The sequence below is a fragment of the Oncorhynchus nerka genome, linkage group LG14 (assembly GCF_034236695.1).
Source record: "Oncorhynchus nerka isolate Pitt River linkage group LG14, Oner_Uvic_2.0, whole genome shotgun sequence".
NCBI classification, from domain to species: domain Eukaryota; kingdom Metazoa; phylum Chordata; class Actinopteri; order Salmoniformes; family Salmonidae; genus Oncorhynchus; species Oncorhynchus nerka.
The window spans coordinates 22991684-23014313 of NC_088409.1; the positions used below are offsets into that span (position 1 = coordinate 22991684).

Below are 22630 nucleotides of genomic sequence, written 5' to 3' on the forward strand. Positions count from 1 at the left end.
CCAATAGTAGTACTACTAGAGCAGGCATACTAATAAAGGTACCACTAGAGCAGGCACTAGAGCAGGCATACAATAGTAGTACTACTAGAGACAGGCAGGCATACTAATAAAGGTACCACTAGAGCAGGCATACTAATAAAGGTACCACTAGAGCAGGCATACCAATAGTAGTACTACTAGAGCAGGCATACTAATAAAGGTACCACTAGAGCAGGCATACTAATAGTAGTACCACTAGAGCAGGCATACTAATAAAGGTACCACTAGAGCAGGCATACTAATAAAGGTACCACTAGAGCAGGCATACCAATAGTAGTACTACTAGAGCAGGCATACTAATAAAGGTACCACTAGAGCAGGCATACTAATAAAGGTACCACTAGAGCAGGCATACTAATAAAGGTACCACTAGAGCAGGCATACTAATAAAGGTACCACTAGAGCAGGCATAATAAAGGTACCAATAGAGCAGGCATACCACTAGAGCAGGCATACTAATAAAGGTACCACTAGAGCAGGCATACTAATAGAGTAGTACCACTAGAGCAGGCATACTAATAAAGGTACCACTAGAGCAGGCATACTAATAAAGGTACCACTAGAGCAGGCATACCAATAGTAGTACTACTAGAGCAGGCATACTAATAAAGGTACCACTAGAGCAGGCATACTAATAAAGGTACCACTAGAGCAGGCATACCAATAAAGGTACCACTAGAGCAGGCATACTAATAAAGGTACCACTAGAGCAGGCATACCAATAGAGGTACTACTAGAGCAGGCATACTAATAAAGGTACCACTAGAGCAGGCATACTAATAAAGGTACCACTAGAGCAGGCATACCAATAGTAGTACTACTAGAGCAGGCATACTAATAAAGGTACCACTAGAGCAGGCATACCAATAGTAGTACTACTTGATCAGGCATACTAATAAAGGTACCACTAGAGCAGTTATACTAATAAAGGTACCACTAGAGCAGGCACACCAATAGTAGTACTACTAGAGCAGGCATACACTAGAGCAGGCATACTAATAAAGGTACCACTAGAGCAGGCATACCAATAGTAGTACTACTAGAGCAGGCATACTAATAAAGGTACCACTAGAGCAGGCATACCAATAGTAGTACTACTAGAGCAGGCATACTAATAAAGGTACCACTAGAGCAGGCATACTAATAAAGGTACCACTAGAGCAATAAAGGCATACTAGAGCAATACCAATAGTACTACTAGAGCAGGCATACTAATAAAGGTACCACCACTAGAGCTAATAAAGGTACCACTAGAGCAGGCATACCAATAGTAGTACTACTAGAGCAGGCATACTAATAAAGGTACCACTAGAGCAGGCATACTAATAAAGGTACCACTAGAGCAGGCATACCAATAGTAGTACTACTAGAGCAGGCATACTAATAAAGGTACCACTAGAGCAGGCATACTAATAAAGGTACCACTAGAGCAGGCATACTAATAAAGGTACCACTAGAGCAGGCATACTAATAAAGGTACCACTAGAGCAGGCATACCAATAGTAGTACTACTAGAGCAGGCATACTAATAAAGGTACCACTAGAGCAGGCATACCAATAGTAGTACTACTAGAGCAGGCATACTAATAAAGGTACCACTAGAGCAGGCATACTAATAAAGGTACCACTAGAGCAGGCATACCAATAGTAGTACTACTAGAGGCAGGCAGAGCAGGCATACTAATAAAGGTACCTACTAGAGCAGGCATACTAATAAAGGTACCACTAGAGCAGGCATACTAATAAAGGTACCACTAGAGCAGGCATACTAATAAAGGTACCACTAGAGCAGGCATACCAATAAAGTAGTACTAGAGCAGGCATACCAATAGCAGGCACTAATAAAGGTACCACTAGAGCAGGCATACTAATAAAGGTACCACTAGAGCAGGCATACCAATAAAGGTACCACTAGAGCAGGCATACTAATAAAGGTACCACTAGAGCAGGCATACTAATAAAGTAGTACTACTAGAGCAGGCATACTAATAAAGGTACCACTAGAGCAGGCATACTAATAAAGGTACCACTAGAGCAGGCATACCAATAGTAGTACTACTAGAGCAGGCATACTAATAAAGGTACCACTAGAGCAGGCATACTAATAAAGGTACCACTAGAGCAGGCATACCAATAGTAGTACTACTAGAGCAGGCATACTAATAAAGGTACCACTAGAGCAGGCATACTAATAAAGGTACCACTAGAGCAGGCATACTAATAAAGGTACCACTAGAGCAGGCATACTAATAAAGGTACCACTAGAGCAGGCATACCAATAGTAGTACTACTAGAGCAGGCATACTAATAAAGGTACCACTAGAGCAGGCATACCAATAGTAGTACTACTAGAGCAGGCATACTAATAAAGGTACCACTAGAGCAGGCATACTAATAAAGGTACCACTAGAGCAGGCATACCAATAGTAGTACTACTAGAGCAGGCATACTAATAAAGGTACCACTAGAGCAGGCATACTAAATAGTAGTACCACTAGAGCAGGCATACTAATAAAGGTACCACTAGAGCAGGCATACCAATAGTAGTACTACTAGAGCAGGCATACTAATAAAGGTACCACTAGAGCAGGCATACCAATAGTAGTACTACTAGAGCAGGCATACTAATAAAGGTACCACTAGAGCAGGCATACTAATAAAGGTACCACTAGAGCAGGCATACCAATAGTAGTACTACTAGAGCAGGCATACTAATAAAGGTACCACTAGAGCAGGCATACCAATAGTAGTACTACTAGAGTAGGCATACTAATAAAGGTACCACTAGAGCAGGCATACTAATAAAGGTACCACTAGAGCAGGCATACCAATAGTAGTACTACTAGAGCAGGCATACTAATAAAGGTACCACTAGAGCAGGCATACCAATAGTAGAACTACTAGAGCAGGCATACTAATAAAGGTACCACTAGAGCAGGCAAACTAATAGTAGTACTACTACAGCAGGCATACTAATAGTGGTACTACTAGAGCAGGCATATTAATAGTACTACTGGAGCATGCATACTAAGAGTAGTACTACTAGAGCAGGCAAACTAATAGTAGTACTACTAGAGCAGGCATAATAATAGTAGTACTACTAGAGCAGGCATAATAATAGTAGTACTGGAGCATGCATACTAATAGTAGTACTGGAGCATGCATACTAATAGTAGTACTGGAGCATGCATACTAATAGTAGTACTACTAGAGCAGGCATACTAATAGTAGTACTACTAGAGTAGGCATACTAGTAATACTACTAGAGCATATATACTAATAGTAGTACCACTCGAGCAGGCATACTAATAGTATGGGGCGGCAGGGTAGCCTAGTGGTTAGAGCGTTGGACTAGTAACCGGAAGTTCAAATCCCCGAGCTGACAAGGTACAAATCTGTCGTTCTGCTCCTGAACAGGCAGTTAACCCACTGTTCCTAGGCCGTCATTGAAAATAAGAATTTGTTCTTAACTGATTTGCCTAGTAAAATAAAGGTAATTTTTTTTTTTTTTTAAGTAGTACTACTAGAGCAGGCATACTAGTAATACTACTAGAGCAGGTATAGTAATAGTAGTACTGCTAGTTTCAAACAGGCCGTCTTCAGTTCTCTAACAGCACTATTGTAACACACATGTCTCAGATTGTATAGTGCTGACAAGAGGCAGGGCTGCATTTCATTCCAAAAATATGTTTCTTCCCTTCTGCCCTAGCTCACTCCACTTCAAAGATCTGATAGGTATGCTGTGAATGAAAGCAATATGGCAGACACTAGGTGGGGCCACCGCTTACACCTAGCCTGCCTTCTCAGATCTGCAAAAAGGAGTGAAACAGGACAGAGAGGAGGGGACAACTTTTGGAATGAAAATGCAGCCCAGGGTTTTGTAGCAGAGCGATGGAAAATAGTGGTTAGGTTATGCAACAGTTGGGCTGGATAAATAAGAGGCGTGCTCTCTGGTGATATAAACAGGGGCTCTAACAAACACACACAGCAATAAGGGCATGCCTCAGAGCTGTGACTCATATTACCAATTTTTTGAGCAGTCTGGAATCTCCACAGCTCCACTTTCCACACAGTTTGTAGAGAACAAACCAACCCCAAGTTTGTGGAAGGCAACATGGAGGGCGACAACATGTTGGAGTGTTATAACATAGAGGGTTACCACAGCTGGGGCCTGGCCTATTACACAAGGCCTGGCCTATTACACAAGCAAATACATGCCACATACAATTAAGGAATAACCTTCTCTCTTCACACCCTCAAAACAAGATTGAACATAATCTTGACCTTTAAAACATGAATTAATGCAAATGATAGCATTGGCACATGACCATTTGAGATCAAGTCTGATGGAGCAGGTTTGGGTGGAGCTGACCTCATTTTCAGGGCATCAATGGCTGTTTGTGGGCTGATCATGTGTCTGCTCTGCTTGGGGGGGTGTTTTTCACTTTAAGAGGAAGCTTTTCTTCTCTCTGTCTCACATCAGTCTCACATCAGGACCCAGCCTGTCAGCTACACATATCATAGATCTTATCTTCTGCTCTGAGGTGAGTAGAGAGGGAGGGAGGAGGGGGGCTGCTGCTACTCTCAGATAGAGGAACACAGAGGAGGGAAGGAGCAGGGAGGAATGAGAGAGTTAGGAACATAAAGATAGAACGGTTCTATTATATACGGTTAGGAATGAGGGAATGAGAAAGGTAGAGAAGTTGGAAGCAGGGAATGAGAGAGACGAGAATTGGATAGATGGGCGGGACATGTTGAATGAATGGACTGAATACGGAGCATAGCGGTGTGTGTGTGTATGTGTGTGTGTGTGTGTGTGTGTGTGTGTGTGTGTGTGTGTGTGTGTGTGTGTGTGTGTGTGTGTGTGTGTGTGTGTGTGTGTGTGTGTGTGTGTGTGTTGGGTGAATGAAGAACAGATGAATCAGCCATTCCATTATAAAGTGCCAATAACTATACATTTGCAACTGTTTGCCAAATCAATGTTTCAATGTGATCCTTTTATACGTTGCATTCATTTACTCAGGAAACACCAACTGTAAACACACTGTAGAACAACGCTGTCTAGACCTGAACACATTCCATTTCCTGGGTCTTATAACATTAAACATGTTTTCATCTTTAGTGTAGCTGAGCCTTCTCCTCTTCATCTCTCTTGTTGTGAATCATATGTTCCATTGTAATAACCAGACATAGACAGGATGAATACTCATATCACTCTCATCCTATCTTCTCTTCTCTCTTCTCCTTCCCTTGCTTTACTCTCTCTAATCCAATACTCTTCCTCCCTGTGATTTCCTCACTCATAACTTCCCCTCTACCTGCTTTCCTCCCCCCTCTCTTCCTCTCTTCCCCCCTTTTCTCTTTTTTTCTCCTCCTACCCCACACCCCTGCCTCCCTCTTTCTCTCATCCCCTCTTCCCAACTCTCTCTCCGTCCACCTGCCTCCTCTCTCTCCCCCAGGTACAGTATGTCTCGTCTGGAGAAGGCCATTGTATCCATGGTGGAGGTGTTTGAGGAGTATGCTACAAAGGATGATAAGAATCGCCAGCTTAGCGGTACAGAGCTCGCAGAGCTGATCAAGAAAGAGCTGGCCAGCCCAGAGTTCCACGTAAGACACAGACACAGACACAGACACACACACACACAGACACACACACACACACACACACACACACACACACACACACACACACACACACACACACACACACACACACACACACACACACACACACACACATTCACACATAGTTGTCCTGTATGGCTCAGTTGGTAGAGCATGGTGCTAGTAACACCAGGATAGTGGGTTTGATTCCTGGGCCCACCCATACGAGAAATCGATGCATAACTGTAAGTCACTTTGGTTTAAAGTGTCTGCTAAATAGTATATTATTCTATTATCACACAAACACAGCCTATCCACATGTTTTACATATCCATACCACAACACAGTAGTAATGTTGTACTAACATACACATACCACTGCATAATGATGTCTACAAGATACCTAGAAAGCCTACATGTGTGTGTGTGTGTGTGTGTGTGTGTGTGTGTGTGTGTGTGTGTGTGTGTGTGTGTGTGTGTGTGTGTGTGTGTGTGTGTGTGTGTGTGTGTGTGTGTCTCAGGGAAAGGTGGAACCAGCAGTGCTCCAGGAGGCGATGACCAACCTGGATAAGAACCATGATGGGGAGATCAACTTCAGAGAGTTCTCCATGTTCTTGGCTACTCTGGCCAGGGGCTACTACAGAGCCAGAAACAAGGGCAAGGGCAACAAGGGCAAGCCTGACAAGCCTGAATGAGGGGGCTAAAAAATTACCTGTTGACAGGTGTGGCCAGTATCGAGACAGACACACACTCCTTTTCTATGATAAAATAGAGAAAATGATACACTTACTGTAACTTGTATGGTGCTTTTAAGATATCTTCTCAACATTTCCTCTGTTTTTTTTTATTAAATTTGACTTGCTTACTAGTTGGTGTTGTGTGTTTCATTTTTGTGATGGAGAATTCCTCGAGGTGATGTGATGAGCACCAATTCTCAGACATTACAACTGGTACACCCATTAACCTTTTGCGTGTAGGGGGCAGTATTTTCGTTTTTGGCTAAAAAACGTACTCATTTGAAACTGCCTATTTCTCAGCCGCAGAAACTAGAATATGTATATAATTACAAGATACAAAACACTCTAAAGTTTCCAAAACTGTCAAAATATTCTCTGTGAGTACAACAGAACTGATATTGCAGGCGAAAACCTGAGGAAAATCCAATCAGGAAGTGCCTCTTATTTTGAAACCTCTCTGTTCCTATGCATGCCTATCCTCCATTTAAAGGGATATCAACCAGATTCCTTTTTCTATGGCTTCCCTAAGGTGTCAACAGTCATTAGACATAGTTTCAGGCTTTGTTTTGAAAAATTAGCGAGAAAGATCACATTGCGTAAGTGGATAGGTGGGGGATCTCAGAGTGAGTTTTGCGGCCATTGTTTCTCCCTGTCCTATTGAAAAACCTACACTCCCTGTTGATATATTATCGAATATATATTTTAAAAACAACCTGAGCATTGATTATAAAAAACGTTTGACATGTTTCTGTGGACATTATGGATATTATTTGGAATTTTCGTCTGCGTTGTCGTGACCGCTCTTTCCTGTGGATTTCTGAACATAACGCGACAAACAAATGGAGGTATTTTGGATATAAAAATAATCTTTATGGAACAAAAGGAACATTTGTTGTGTAACTGGGAGTCTCGTGAGTGAAAACATCTGAAGATCATCAAAGACAGGTGGATTAACAAAAGGCTAAACTGTGTTTTGCAATATTGCACTTGTGATTTCATGAATATGAATATTTTTAGTCATATTATTTGACTGTGGCGCTATGCTATTCAGCAGTTGCTGATGACAATTATCCCGCTTAAGGGATGGGTAGCGTCAAGAAGTTAAAGGGATACTGCAGAGCTCTGGCAATTATGCTGTTTTTCTACTTACCCAGAGTCAGATGTGTTTCTACGTGCAGTCTCTGTACTAGTTAGACTTGGCACACAAAACTACCTTTAACTTCATTCATACTGCACACAGAGACATACAAATGGTATGCACAAGTTCATCAGACTCTGGGTAAGTAGAAAAACATCCAAAATCTTATTTGCCAGAATCTCGCAGTATCCATCCGTCCACCCATCACGCTTTCAGTGAGAATGTCTGTTCCCCTTTTCTACTCATTCTTTGGTGAGAACCCGCTTCAGGTGTAGGCTTGGTTTACATATTTTCTTCCCCTCTTTACTCCCCCTCTCATCCTCCCATCCAGCCCATCCCCCTCTCATCTTCCCATCCAGCCCATGTCCTGAGGACTCCGTGTGTCTCCCTGTGTTAGTGTCACAGTGTTAGATTAGAGGACAGGTATAATGTTGAGATTAAAGGTAGAAGCCTGATTATGACCTAATGCTTTATAGTCTGGTGAATCCATTCACCTTATGCTCATACCATGTTTCTCACAATAGACTAGATCCCACAGCTGGTACAACAAATATAGACTGGCTTCACCCTCCAATGAAGCCCCTTGACACTGATCAGTGTGTTGTTTCCTCTTAAGGTTAGAATTAGGGGAAGGTAAACTGATCCTAGATCTGTACATATTGGACTAAATGGAGCTCTTTCAATGTTCTGATCAGGGAGTATGAATAGTAGAATATGGGTTAAAGGTAAACAAATGTTTTTGAAATGTTTTTTCTATATTTTTTTATGTATTGAATTGAATAACTAAGTTCAATGCTTTTTTAGAAGTGTGCACCCTTGTTCTACTACTTGGTCTACAGTCTACAATGCATTTTCTGGGTAAGCACCGTAGCTCATATACAGCTCATTTAACTAAACTCCGGAACAGAATGTTCTGATCAGGATAGGGTGATTCTATGAACCTTATGACTGCTGTCTTCTGGCTCACTATCTGGATTACATTATTTGACCCAAAATACATCCCTCAGCCTCTAGGATCAAATAGGAGAACACCTCCCTCAGCCTCTAGGATCAAATGGGAGAACACCTCCCTCAGCCTCTAGGATCAAATGGGAGAACACCTCCCTCAGCCTTTAGGATCAAATAGGACAACACCTCCCTCAGCCTCTAGGATTAAATAGGAGAACACCTCCCTCAGCCTCTAGGATCAAATGGGAGAACACCTCCCTCAGCCTCTATGATCAAATGGGAGAACACCTCCCTCAGCCTCTAGGATCAAATGGGAGAACACCTCCCTCAGCCTCTAGGATCAAATGGGAGAACACCTCCCTCAGCCTCTAGGCTCAAATAGGAGAACACCTCCCTCAGCCTCTAGGATCAAATGGGAGAACACCTCCCTCAGCCTCTAGGCTCAAATAGGAGAACATCTCCCTCAGCCTCTAGGATCAAATAGGAGAACACCTCCCTCAGCCTCTAGGATCAAATAGGAGAACACCTCCCCCAGCCTCTAGGATCAAATGGGAGAACACCTCCCTCAGCCTCTAGGATCAAATAGGAGAACACCTCCCTCGTGAATTATCGGTGTTATCTTATCTTAGTAGTTATGTCAAGTCCTACTTTTTTTAAATTCTCCCGCTTTTCTGTAATTCTGTAAAATCATGCATTGTAATAGATCAACTCATAGACAGATGGTGGTATTGTATCAGAAGTGTGTAGCGCCCAGGTACTAAAGCAAGTGTCTCTCAACTCCCAACTGTATGCTACTTATAGACCAGCATTCTTCACCGCTGGCCCTTGGCAGCTACAGTGTGTCGGATTTATTTCCTGCCAAGCACCAACACTCCTGATTCTACTAATCATTGGTCATTGGTACATTCATTGAACCAGTGTTAGAATGGTAGAAAACCTGACACCTTTAGCTCTCCAGGACCAGGATGTAAGAACACTGCTGCAGGTCAATACCAGTGGACAGGAGCAGTAGAATGACCTGTATCTCAGAGACTTCCTAGGTTAAAGGGAAGGTCCTGTCAGTGATCAGCTCTTGTGGACCTGTAATTGGCACAAATGAAAGGGGTCCAAATGGCCAAACACTTTGCATGTGAATATCTCTTTATCTGTGTGTGTGCCTGTGTGAGTGTGTACTTGCATGCTTGTATGTGTGTGTGCCTGTGTGAGTCTGTACTTGCATGCTTGTATGTGTGTGTGCCTGTGTGAGTCTGTACTTGCATGCTTGTATGTGTGTGTGCCTGTGTGAGTGTGTACTTGCATGCTTGTATGTGAGTGTGCCTGTGTGAGTCTGTACTTGCATGCTTGTATGTGTGTGTGCCTGTGTGAGTGTGTACTTGCATGCTTGTATGTGTGTGTGCCTGTGTGAGTCTGTACTTGCATGCTTGTATGTGTGTGTGCCTGTGTGTCTGTACTTGCATGCTTGTATGTGTGTGTGCCTGTGTGAGTCTGTACTTGCATGCTTGTATGTGTGTGTGCCTGTGTGAGTCTGTACTTGCATGCTTGTATGTGTGTGTGCCTGTGTGAGTGTGTGTATGACAGTGTGATAAACACCTGCATCTAAATGGGAATGGAATGTATCTCTAAGCCGAGAACCATGGTTTGTTTCATATAGTAATATAAATCAATGTGTAGTTATGAGTTGAAGAACAGTAACCACTACTTTTACTTCACCATTTGGATCATCACTCACATGTTAATGACCGTCATTAAAGCACTATATATTTGCACCACTATCTATTCATTGCTAATTGCTTTGACCTCACTGTCAACATGACTTTGCCAATAAAGTTTGTTAGGTTTGAATAACTAGGTGTGGTTCTTGTTTGCAGGATGTGTGAAATCCAAGCGACCCAAGCCCAGCTCCAAGCCACAGTGTGAAAGTGATACAAACCCTGTGACCAGTGTCTTTGTTCAACACACCAGTCTGTCTTCATGTCAGGGTGTCAGAGCAACAGAACAGAGACATACCTTTACAGCTACTAGGTCTACATGAAACAAACAGCTTGCATTAAAATGTGAAGTTAAGACTGGTTAACCAAGCCAGTAAGGGTTATTCCAAATGGATACAGAGCCTTCAGAAAGTATTCACACCCCTTGACCTTTTTCACATCTTGTTGCATTACAGCCTGAATTCAAAATGGATTAAATAGAGATTGTTTTGTCACTGGCCTACACACAATACCCCATAATGTTAAAGTGGAATTATGTTTGAAATGTTTACAAATTAATTAAATATCCGTTTGAGCATTGAATATCCGTTTGAGTATGGTGAAGTTATTAATTGCACTTTGGATGGTATATCAATACACCCAGTCACTGCAAAGATACAAGTGTCCTTCCTAACTCAGTTGCCAGAGAGGAAGGAAACCTCTCAGGGATTTTACCATAAGGCCAATGGTGACTTTAAAACAGTTACAGAGTTTAATGGCTGTGATAGAAGAAAACTGAGGATGGATCAACAACATTGTAGTTAGTCAACAATACTACCCTAATTGACAGAGTGAAAAGAAGGAAGAATGTACAGGATAAAAAATATTCCAAAACTTGCATCCTGTTTGCAACAAGGCACTAAAAAAATACTGCATATATAAAGCAATTAACTTTTAGTTCTGAATACAAGTAAAAGTTTTACGTTTGGGGCAAATCCAATACAACACAATATTTAGCACCACTCTCCATATTTTCAAGCATATTGGTGACTGCATCATATTGTGGATATGCTAAACAGAATGGAGCAAAACAAAGGCAAAATCCTAGAGGAAAACCTGGTTCAGTCTGCTTTCCACCAGACACTGGGAGATTCATTCACCTTCAGCAAGAAAACCTAAAACACAAGGCCAAATCTCAAAGCTCTTAGACTTACCCAGAAAGACTCACAGCTGTAATCGCTGACAAACGTGATTCTAACATGTATTGACTCATGGGTGTGAATGCTTTAGTAAATGGGATATTTAAGTAATTAATTTTCAATCAATTTGCAAAAACGTCAAAAAACATGTTTTCACTTTGCCATTATGGGGTATTGTTTATAGATGGGTGAAAGAAAATATTGACATAAACCATTTTGAATTCAAGCTGTAACACAAAAAACGTGGAAGAAGTCAAGGTGCATGAGTACTTTCTGAAGGCACCGTCTATACAACCCTTAGCCATTATCTAATGAGCACTCATTTCATACTTTTTAAAAAGTCAGTTGGAGAATTAATCATTTATCAAACACTTTAAACAGCCTTTTCCTGCAATCTAGAGGCATAATCATTATGCTTAATCCTATGTAAAAAAAAAATGTTTAAAAAAAAGTCTATGTTTATGCTATCTAAGCATACCTCTTGAGCTGTCTGTATCCTCCTGACTGGTGGTTCTTTACATACCTCTGAGCTGTCTGTATCCTCCTGACTGGTGGTTCTTTACATACCTCTGAGCTGTCTGTATCCTCCTGACTGGTGGTTCTTTACATACCTCTGAGCTGTCTATACTCCTGACTAGTGGTTCTTTACATACCCCTGAGCTGTCTGTATCCTCCTGACTGGTGGTTCTTTACATACCCCTGAGCTGTCTGTATCCTCCTGACTGGTGGTTCTTTACATACCCCTGAGCTGTCTGTATCCTCCTGACTGGTGGTTCTTTACATACCCCTGAGCTGTGTGTATCCTCCTGACTGGTGGTTCTTTACATACCTCTGAGCTGTCTGTATCCTCCTGACTGGTGGTTCTTTACATACCTCTGAGCTGTCTGTATCCTCCTGACTGGTGGTTCTTTACATACCTCTGAGCTGTCTGTATCCTCCTGACTGGTGGTTCTTTACATACCCCTGAGCTGTCTGTATCCTCCTGACTGGTGGTTCTTTACATACCCCTGAGCTGTCTGTATCCTCCTGACTGGTGGTTCTTTACATACCCCTGAGCTGTCTGTATCCTCCTGACTGGTGGTTCTTTACATACCCCTGAGCTGTCTGTATCCTCCTGACTGGTGGTTCTTTACATAACCCTGAGCTGTCTGTATCCTCCTGACTGGTGGTTCTTTACATACCCCTGAGCTGTCTGTATCCTCCTGACTGGTGGTTCTTTACATACCTCTGAGCTGTCTGTATCCTCCTGACTGGTGGTTCTTTACATACCCCTGAGCTGTCTGTATCCTCCTGACTGGTGGTTCTTTACATACCTCTGAGCTGTCAGTATCCTCCTGACTGGTGGTTCTTTACATACCCCTGAGCTGGCTGTATCCTCCTGACTGGTGGTTCTTTACATACCCCTGAGCTGTCTGTATCCTCCTGACTGGTGGTTCTTTACATACCCCTGAGCTGTCTGTATCCTCCTGACTGGTGGTTCTTTACATAACCCTGAGCTGTCTGTATCCTCCTGACTGGTGGTTCTTTACATACCCCTGAGCTGTCTGTATCCTCCTGACTGGTGGTTCTTTACATACCTCTGAGCTGTCTGTATCCTCCTGACTGGTTGTTCTTTACATACCCCTGAGCTGTCTGTATCCTCCTGACTGGTGGTTCTTTACATACCTCTGAGCTGTCTGTATCCTCCTGACTGGTGGTTCTTTACATACCCCTGAGCTGTCTGTATCCTCCTGACTGGTGGTTCTTTACATACCCCTGAGCTGTCTTTATCCTCCTGACTGGTGGTTCTTTACATACCCCTGAGCTGTCTGTATCCTCCTGACTGGTGGTTCTTTACATACCCCTGAGCTGTCTGTATCCTCCTGACTGGTGGTTCTTTACATACCCCTGAGCTGTCTGTATCCTCCTGACTGGTGGTTCTTTACATACCTCTGAGCTGTCTGTATCCTCCTGACTGGTGGTTCTTTACATACCCCTGAGCTGTCTGTATCCTCCTGACTGGTGGTTCTTTACATACCCCTGAGCTGTCTTTATCCTCCTGACTGGTGGTTCTTTACATACCCCTGAGCTGTCTGTATCCTCCTGACTGGTGGTTCTTTACATACCCCTGAGCTGTCTGTATCCTCCTGACTGGTGGTTCTTTACATACCTCTGAGCTGTCTGTATCCTCCTGACTGGTGGTTCTTTACATACCCCTGAGCTGTCTGTATCCTCCTGACTGGTGGTTCTTTACATACCTCTGAGCTGTCTGTATCCTCCTGACTGGTGGTTCTTTACATACCTCTGAGCTGTCTGTATCCTCCTGACTGGTGGTTCTTTACATACCTCTGAGCTGTCTGTATCCTCCTGACTGGTGGTTCTTTACATACCCCTGAGCTGTCTATCCTCCTGACTGGTGGTTCTTTACATACCCCTGAGCTGTCTGTATCCTCCTGACTGGTGGTTCTTTACATACCTCTGAGCTGTCTGTATCCTCCTGATTGGTGGTTGTTTACATACCCCTGAGCTGTCTGTATCCTCCTGACTGGTGGTTCTTTACATACCCCTGAGCTGTCTGTATCCTCCTGACTGGTGGTTCTTTACATACCCCTGAGCTGTCTGTATCCTCCTGACTGGTGGTTCTTTACATACCCATGAGCTGTCTGTATCCTCCTGACTGGTGGTTCTTTACATACCCCCATACATACCCCTGAGCTGTCTGTATCCTCCTGACTGGTGGTTCTTTACATACCCCTGAGCTGTCTGTATCCTCCTGACTGGTGGTTCTTTACATACCTCTGAGCTGTCTGTATCCTCCTGACTGGTGGTTCTTTACATACCTCTGAGCTGTCTATACTCCTGACTGGTGGTTCTTTACATACCCCTGAGCTGTCTGTATCCTCCTGACTGGTGGTTCTTTACATACCCCATACATACCTCTGAGCTGTCTATACTCCTGACTGGTGGTTCTTTACATACCCCCATACATACCTCTGAGCTGTCTGTATCCTCCTGACTGGTGGTTCTTTACATACCTCTGAGCTGTCTATACTCCTGACTGGTGGTTCTTTACATACCCCTGAGCTGTCTGTATCCTCCTGACTGGTGGTTCTTTACATACCCCTGAGCTGTCTGTATCCTCCTGACTGGTGGTTCTTTACATACCCCTGAGCTGTCTGTATCCTCCTGACTGGTGGTTCTTTACATACCCCCATACATACCCCTGAGCTGTCTGTATCCTCCTGACTGGTGGTTCTTTACATACCCCTGAGCTGTCTGTATCCTCCTGACTGGTGGTTCTTTACATACCTCTGAGCTGTCTGTATCCTCCTGACTGGTGGTTCTTTACATACCTCTGAGCTGTCTGTATCCTCCTGACTGGTGGTTCTTTACATACCCCTGAGCTGTCTATCCTCCTGACTGGTGGTTCTTTACATACCTCTGAGCTGTCTGTATCCTCCTGACTGGTGGTTCTTTACATACCCCTGAGCTGTCTATCCTCCTGACTGGTGGTTCTTTACATACCCCTGAGCTGTCTGTATCCTCCTGACTGGTGGTTCTTTACATACCTCTGAGCTGTCTGTATCCTCCTGACTGGTGGTTCTTTACATACCCCTGAGCTGTCTGTATCCTCCTGACTGGTGGTTCTTTACATACCCCTGAGCTGTCTGTATCCTCCTGACTGGTGGTTCTTTACATACCCCTGAGCTGTCTGTATCCTCCTGACTGGTGGTTCTTTACATACCCCTGAGCTGTCTGTATCCTCCTGACTGGTGGTTCTTTACATACCCCCATACATACCCCTGAGCTGTCTGTATCCGCCTGACTGGTGGTTCTTTACATACCCCTGAGCTGTCTGTATCCTCCTGACTGGTGGTTCTTTACATACCTCTGAGCTGTCTGTATCCTCCTGACTGGTGGTTCTTTACATACCTCTGAGCTGTCTATACTCCTGACTGGTGGTTCTTTACATACCCCTGAGCTGTCTGTATCCTCCTGACTGGTGGTTCTTTACATACCCCCATACATACCTCTGAGCTGTCTATACTCCTGACTGGTGGTTCTTTACATACCCCCATACATACCTCTGAGCTGTCTGTATCCTCCTGACTGGTGGTTCTTTACATACCTCTGAGCTGTCTATACTCCTGACTGGTGGTTCTTTACATACCCCTGAGCTGTCTGTATCCTCCTGACTGGTGGTTCTTTACATACCCCTGAGCTGTCTGTATCCTCCTGACTGGTGGTTCTTTACATACCCCTGAGCTGTCTGTATCCTCCTGACTGGTGGTTCTTTACATACCCCCATACATACCCCTGAGCTGTCTGTATCCTCCTGACTGGTGGTTCTTTACATACCCCTGAGCTGTCTGTATCCTCCTGACTGGTGGTTCTTTACATACCTCTGAGCTGTCTGTATCCTCCTGACTGGTGGTTCTTTACATACCTCTGAGCTGTCTATACTCCTGACTGGTGGTTCTTTACATACCCCTGAGCTGTCTGTATCCTCCTGACTGGTGGTTCTTTACATACCCCCATACATACCTCTGAGCTGTCTATACTCCTGACTGGTGGTTCTTTACATACCCCCATACATACCCCTGAGCTGTCTGTATCCTCCTGACTGGTGGTTCTTTACATACCCCCATACATACCCCTGAGCTGTCTGTATCCTCCTGACTGGTGGTTCTTTACATACCCCCATACATACCTCTGAGCTGTCTATACTCCTGACTGGTGGTTCTTTACATACCCCCATACATACCCCTGAGCTGACTGTATCCTCCTGACTGCTGGTTCTTTACATACCCCTGAGCTGTCTATACTCCTGACTGGTGGTTCTTTACATACCCCTGAGCTGTCTGTATCCTCCTGACTGGTGGTTCTTTACATACCCCTGAGCTGTCTGTATCCTCCTGACTGGTGGTTCTTTACATACCCCTGAGTTGTCTGTATCCTCCTGACTGGTGGTTCTTTACATACCCCCATACATACCCCTGAGCTGTCTGTATCCTCCTGACTGGTGGTTCTTTACATACCCCTGAGCTGTCTGTATCCTCCTGACTGGTGGTTCTTTACATACCTCTGAGCTGTCTGTATCCTCCTGACTGGTGGTTCTTTACATACCTCTGAGCTGTCTGTATCCTCCTGACTGGTGGTTCTTTACATACCCCTGAGCTGTCTATCCTCCTGACTGGTGGTTCTTTACATACCTCTGAGCTGTCTGTATCCTCCTGACTGGTGGTTCTTTACATACCCCTGAGCTGTCTATCCTCCTGACTGGTGGTTCTTTACATACCCCTGAGCTGTCTGTATCCTCCTGACTGGTGGTTCTTTACATACCTCTGAGCTGTCTGTATCCTCCTGACTGGTGGTTCTTTACATACCCCTGAGCTGTCTGTATCCTCCTGACTGGTGGTTCTTTACATACCCCCATACATACCCCTGAGCTGTCTGTATCCTCCTGACTGGTGGTTCTTTACATACCCCTGAGCTGTCTGTATCCTCCTGACTGGTGGTTCTTTACATACCTCTGAGCTGTCTGTATCCTCCTGACTGGTGGTTCTTTACATACCTCTGAGCTGTCTATACTCCTGACTGGTGGTTCTTTACATACCCCCATACATACCTCTGAGCTGTCTATACTCCTGACTGGTGGTTCTTTACATACCCCCATACATACCTCTGAGCTGTCTATACTCCTGACTGGTGGTTCTTTACATACCCCCATACATACCTCTGAGCTGTCTATACTCCTGACTGGTGGTTCTTTACATACCCCCATACATACCTCTGAGCTGTCTGTATCCTCCTGACTGGTGGTTCTTTACATACCTCTGAGCTGTCTATACTCCTGACTGGTGGTTCTTTACATACCCCTGAGCTGTCTGTATCCTCCTGACTGGTGGTTCTTTACATACCCCTGAGCTGTCTGTATCCTCCTGACTGGTGGTTCTTTACATACCCCCATACATACCCCTGAGCTGTCTGTATCCTCCTGACTGGTGGTTCTTTACATACCCCTGAGCTGTCTGTATCCTCCTGACTGGTGGTTCTTTACATACCTCTGAGCTGTCTGTATCCTCCTGACTGGTGGTTATTTACATACCTCTGAGCTGTCTATACTCCTGACTGGTGGTTCTTTACATACCCCTGAGCTGTCTGTATCCTCCTGACTGGGGGTTCTTTACATACCCCCATACATACCTCTGAGCTGTCTGTATCCTCCTGACTGGTGGTTCTTTACATACCCCCATACATACCCCTGAGCTGACTGTATCCTCCTGACTGGTGGTTCTTTACATACCCCTGAGCTGTCTATACTCCTGACTGGTGGTTCTTTACATACCCCTGAGCTGTCTGTATCCTCCTGACTGGTGGTTCTTTACATACCCCTGAGCTGTCTGTATCCTCCTGACTGGTGGTTCTTTACATACCCCTGAGCTGTCTGTATCCTCCTGACTGGTGGTTCTTTACATACCCCCATACATACCCCTGAGCTGTCTGTATCCTCCTGACTGGTGGTTCTTTACATACCCCTGAGCTGTCTGTATCCTCCTGACTGGTGGTTCTTTACATACCTCTGAGCTGTCTGTATCCTCCTGAGTGGTGGTTCTTTACATACATCTGAGCTGTCTGTATCCTCCTGACTGCTGGTTCTTTACATACCCCTGAGCTGTCTATCCTCCTGACTGGTGGTTCTTTACATACCTCTGAGCTGTCTGTATCCTCCTGACTGGTGGTTCTTTACATACCCCTGAGCTGTCTGTATCCTCCTGACTGGTGGTTCTTTACATACCCCTGAGCTGTCTGTATCCTCCTGACTGGTGGTTCTTTACATACCCCTGAGCTGTCTGTATCCTCCTGACTGGTGGTTCTTTACATACCCCCATACATACCCCTGAGCTGTCTGTATCCTCCTGACTGGTGGTTCTTTACATACCCCTGAGCTGTCTGTATCCTCCTGACTGGTGGTTCTTTACATACCTCTGAGCTGTCTGTATCCTCCTGACTGGTGGTTCTTTACATACCCCTGAGCTGTCTGTATCCTCCTGACTGGTGGTTCTTTACATACCCATGAGCTGTCTGTATCCTCCTGACTGGTGGTTCTTTACATACCCCCATACATACCCCTGAGCTGTCTGTATCCTCCTGACTGGTGGTTCTTTACATACCCCTGAGCTGTCTGTATCCTCCTGACTGGTGGTTCTTTACATACCTCTGAGCTGTCTGTATCCTCCTTACTGGTGGTTCTTTACATACCTCTGAGCTGTCTATACTCCTGACTGGTGGTTCTTTACATACCCCTGAGCTGTCTGTATCCTCCTGACTGGTGGTTCTTTACATACCCCCATACATACCCCTGAGCTGTCTGTATCCTCCTGACAGGTGGTTCTTTACATACCCCCATACATACCTCTGAGCTGTCTATACTCCTGACTGGTGGTTCTTTACATACCCCCATACATACCCCTGAGCTGACTGTATCCTCCTGACTGGTGGTTCTTTACATACCCCTGAGCTGTCTGTATCCTCCTGACTGGTGGTTCTTTACATACCCCTGAGCTGTCTATACTCCTGACTGGTGGTTCTTTACATACCTCTGAGCTGTCTATCCTCCTGACTGGTGGTTCTTTACATACCTCTGAGCTGTCTGTATCCTCCTGACTGGTGGTTCTTTACATACCTCTGAGCTGTCTATACTCCTGACTGGTGGTTCTTTACATACCCCTGAGCTGTCTGTATCCTCCTGACTGGTGGTTCTTTACATACCTCTGAGCTGTCTGTATCCTCCTGACTGGTGGTTCTTTACATACCCCCATACATATCCCTGAGCTGTCTGTATCCTCCCCATACATATCCCTGAGCTGTCTGTATCCTCCCCATACATATCCCTGAGCTGTCTGTATCCTCCCCATACATATCCCTGAGCTGTCTGTATCCTCCCCATACATATCCCTGAGCTGTCTGTATCCTCCCCATACATATCCCTGAGCTCTCTGTATCCTCCCCATACATATCCCTGAGCTGTCTGTATCCTCCCCATACATATCCCTGAGCTGTCTGTATCCTCCCCATACATATCCCTGAGCTGTCTGTATCCTCCCCATACATATCCCTGAGCTGTCTGTATCCTCCCCATACATATCCCTGAGCTGTCTGTATCCTCCCCATACATATCCCTGAGCTGTCTGTATCCTCCCCATACATATCACTGAGCTGTCTGTATCCTCCCCATACATATCCCTGAGCTGTCTGTATCCTCCCCATACATATCCCTGAGCTGTCTGTATCCTCCCCATACATATCCCTGAGCTGTCTGTATCCTCCCCATACATATCCCTGAGCTGTCTGTATCCTCCCCATACATATCCCTGAGCTGTCTGTATCCTCCCCATACATATCCCTGAGCTGTCTGTATCCTCCCCATACATATCCCCGAGCTGTCTGTATCCTCCCCATACATATCCCGTCGCCATTATCTAATGAGCACACTTAATAGAGACAAAAAAGTGACCTAATTTTCTATAATTTAGTGGAGTTGCTACAATTCTCTGTCAAATTTTACTACAGGCCAATCAATTGTTTACTGCTGTGTCATTGACTGTATTTATGTTTGCAAATGTCACCATTTCCCAGAGGGGTCTAGGGAACCTGTCAGTCAACAAGGTAGCCCTTCAGGTCAGTCAGCAAGGTAGCCCTACAATTCAGTCAACAAGGTAGACCTTCAGGTCAGTCAACAAGGTAGCCCTACAGGTCAGTCAGCAAGGTAGCCCTTCAGGTCAGTCAGCAAGGTAGCCCTACAATTCAGTCAACAAGGTAGACCTTCAGGTCAGTCAACAAGGTAGCCCTACAGGTCAGTCAGCAAGGTAGCCCTACAAGTCAGTCAGCAAGGTAGCCCTACAGGTCAGTCACCAAGGTAGCCCTACAGGTCAGTCAGCAAGGTAGCCCTACAAGTCAGTCAACAAGGTAGCCCTACAAGTCAGTCAACAAGGTAGCCCTACAAGTCAGTCAACAAGGTAGCCCTACAGGTCAGTCAGCAAGGTAGCCCTAGAGGTCAGTAAGCAAGGTAGCCCTACAAGTCAGTCAACAAGGTAGCCCTACAGGTCAGTCAACAAGGTAGCCCTACAGGTCAGTCAGCATGGTAGCCCTACAAGTCAGTCAACAAGGTAGCCCTACAAGTCAGTCAACAAGGTAGCCCTACAGGTCAGTCAGTAAGGTAGCCCTACAAGTCAGTCAGTAAGGTAGCCCTACAAGTCAGTCAGCAAGGTAGCCCTACAGGTCAGTGAACACGGTAGCCCTACAGGTCAGTCAAAGATATATGCCCTACAGGTTACTGTTATACCAGGTTGGACAATCCTTCAGTGCTAGGTCTACGGAAATGTCACTTTACCACAATAAACACTATAATCACTGCAGTTGTCACACTTTTAAGACTATGTTCCTATACAGTCACTGATTCACACACCCTGAATCTCATGGTCTGTGTGCATGTGTGTGTGTGTGTGTGTGTGTGTGTGTGTGTGTGTGTGTGTGTGTGTGTGTGTGTGTGTGTGTGTGTCTATAGCAGTGTGTTACTTTCACTATGATTCAATTGTTTAGTAGTTCACATTGAAATAGGCTGCCCTGACTCCCTGTCCATCAAGTCTCCCTGTTGTTTGTGGAGATACAGTCCCTGCCCTGTCTTGACAGCATTGTCCTGTGTTCCTTGTCAAATATGTGTGAGCTGAGGATAGTCTGTTGGGCTGTTAGGGAGGGACCTCTGTAGTGCCATGCAAAACTAGCAAGCCGCTGTAGAAGCTATGTAACCCGAGCTAATCTAACCTGCTCCTAGTGCTGCCTGCAGGCCTTAGAGCTAAACTACAGGACCTCATACCTCACCGAACTGGTAGAGCAATCATGTATTTGTTTTGTATGATTGTGTCAGAGGTTGTTTGGATTTGGATTATAGCCTCTATTATGTTAATGCAAAGGAGAATAAGTTGTCAACACAGTCATGTTTGATTTGATCAAGGAGCAATTGAGTTGGCAAGAGAAGAAACGTGTGTAACAGGAGACCCTGAGAGGAAACAGAGGGATTTTTAAAGGGAGTGTAAAAGAAGGGTGGGGAACGAAGGAGAGATATGGAGATCCTGTTCCTTTAATTACCTGCACACAGAGAGAGAGGAGGGGAGAGAAGGGAGAGAGAGAGAGAGAGGGGGGTGAGAGAGAGGATGGGAGAGAAGGGAGAGAGAGAGAGAGGGGGGTGAGAGAGAGAGGGACAGAGAGAGAGAGAGAGAGGAGGGGAGAGAAGGGGAGAGAAGGGAGATAGAGAGAGAGAGAGAGAGACTTGCTATTGAGAAAGGCCGCCGTAGGCAGACATGGCTCTCAAGAGAAGACAGGCTATGTGCTCACTGCCCACAAAATGAGGTGGAAACTGAGCTGCACTTCCTAACCTCATGCCCAATGTATGACCATATTAGAGAGACATATTTCCCCCAGATTACACAGATCCACAAAGAATTCGAAAACAAATCCAATTTTGAAAAACTCCCATATCTACTGGGTGAAATTCCACAGTGTGCCATCACAGCAGCAAGATTTGTGACCTGTTGCCACGAGAAAAGGGCAACCAGTGAAGAACAAACACCATTGTAAATACAACCCATATTTATGCTTATTTATTTTATCTTGTGTCCTTTAACTATTTGTACATTGTATATATATATATATATAATATGACATTTGTAATGTCTTTACTGTTTTGAAACTTCTGTATGTGTAATGTTTACTGTTAATTTTTGTTGTTTTTCACTTTATATATTCACTTTGTATGTTGTCTACCTCACTTGCTTTGGCAATGTTAACACATGTTTCCCATGCCAATAAAGCCCTTGAATTGAATTGAATTGAATTGAGAGAGAGGGACAGAGAGAGAGAGAGAGAGAGAGGGGGGGGGAGAGAGAGAGAGAGAGAGAGAGAGAGAGAGAGAGAGAGAGAGAGAGAGAGACAGAGACAGAGACAGAGACAGAGACACAGAGAGAGGGACAGAGACTGAGACTGAGAGACAGAGACTGAGACTGAGAGACAGAGACAGAGACTGAGAGAGAGAGAAGGGGGGATGGATGAAACAACAGAGTGAGAGAAAAATAATATGAGTGGATGTGAGTGAGTGAGTGAGTGAGTGAGTGAGTGAGTGAGTGAGTGAGTGAGTGAGTGAGTGAGTGAGTGAGTGAGTGAGTGAGTGAGTGACAGATAGAGAAAATAGCTTTATATTCTCAACTAATGAGGCAAGTTGGGTTAGAGAAAGAGAGAGAGA

At 44.6% G+C, this 22630-nt stretch overlaps 1 protein-coding gene across 1 annotated transcript; it reads left to right on the plus strand.

Moving 5' to 3' along the window:
• Positions 1 to 4478: 4478 nt before the first annotated feature.
• LOC115115095 (protein S100-A5-like) lies at positions 4479 to 6510 on the plus strand. Its single transcript, XM_065027100.1, has 3 exons — positions 4479 to 4583; positions 5499 to 5646; positions 6164 to 6510. Exons 2-3 carry the CDS (start codon positions 5506 to 5508, stop codon positions 6335 to 6337), a joined length of 315 nt encoding a protein of 104 aa, XP_064883172.1. The 5' UTR covers positions 4479 to 4583; positions 5499 to 5505; the 3' UTR covers positions 6338 to 6510.
• The last annotated feature ends 16120 nt before the right edge of the window (positions 6511 to 22630 follow it).

Coding starts and splice junctions, on each gene's coding strand:
- LOC115115095 (XM_065027100.1), top strand. CDS start 5,506: ATGTCTCGTCTGGAGAAGGCCATTGTATCCATGGTGGAGGTGTTTGAG. Junction 5,647..6,163: donor TGGCCAGCCCAGAGTTCCAC/GTAAGACACAGA, acceptor TGTGTGTCTCAG/GGAAAGGTGGAACCAGCAGT.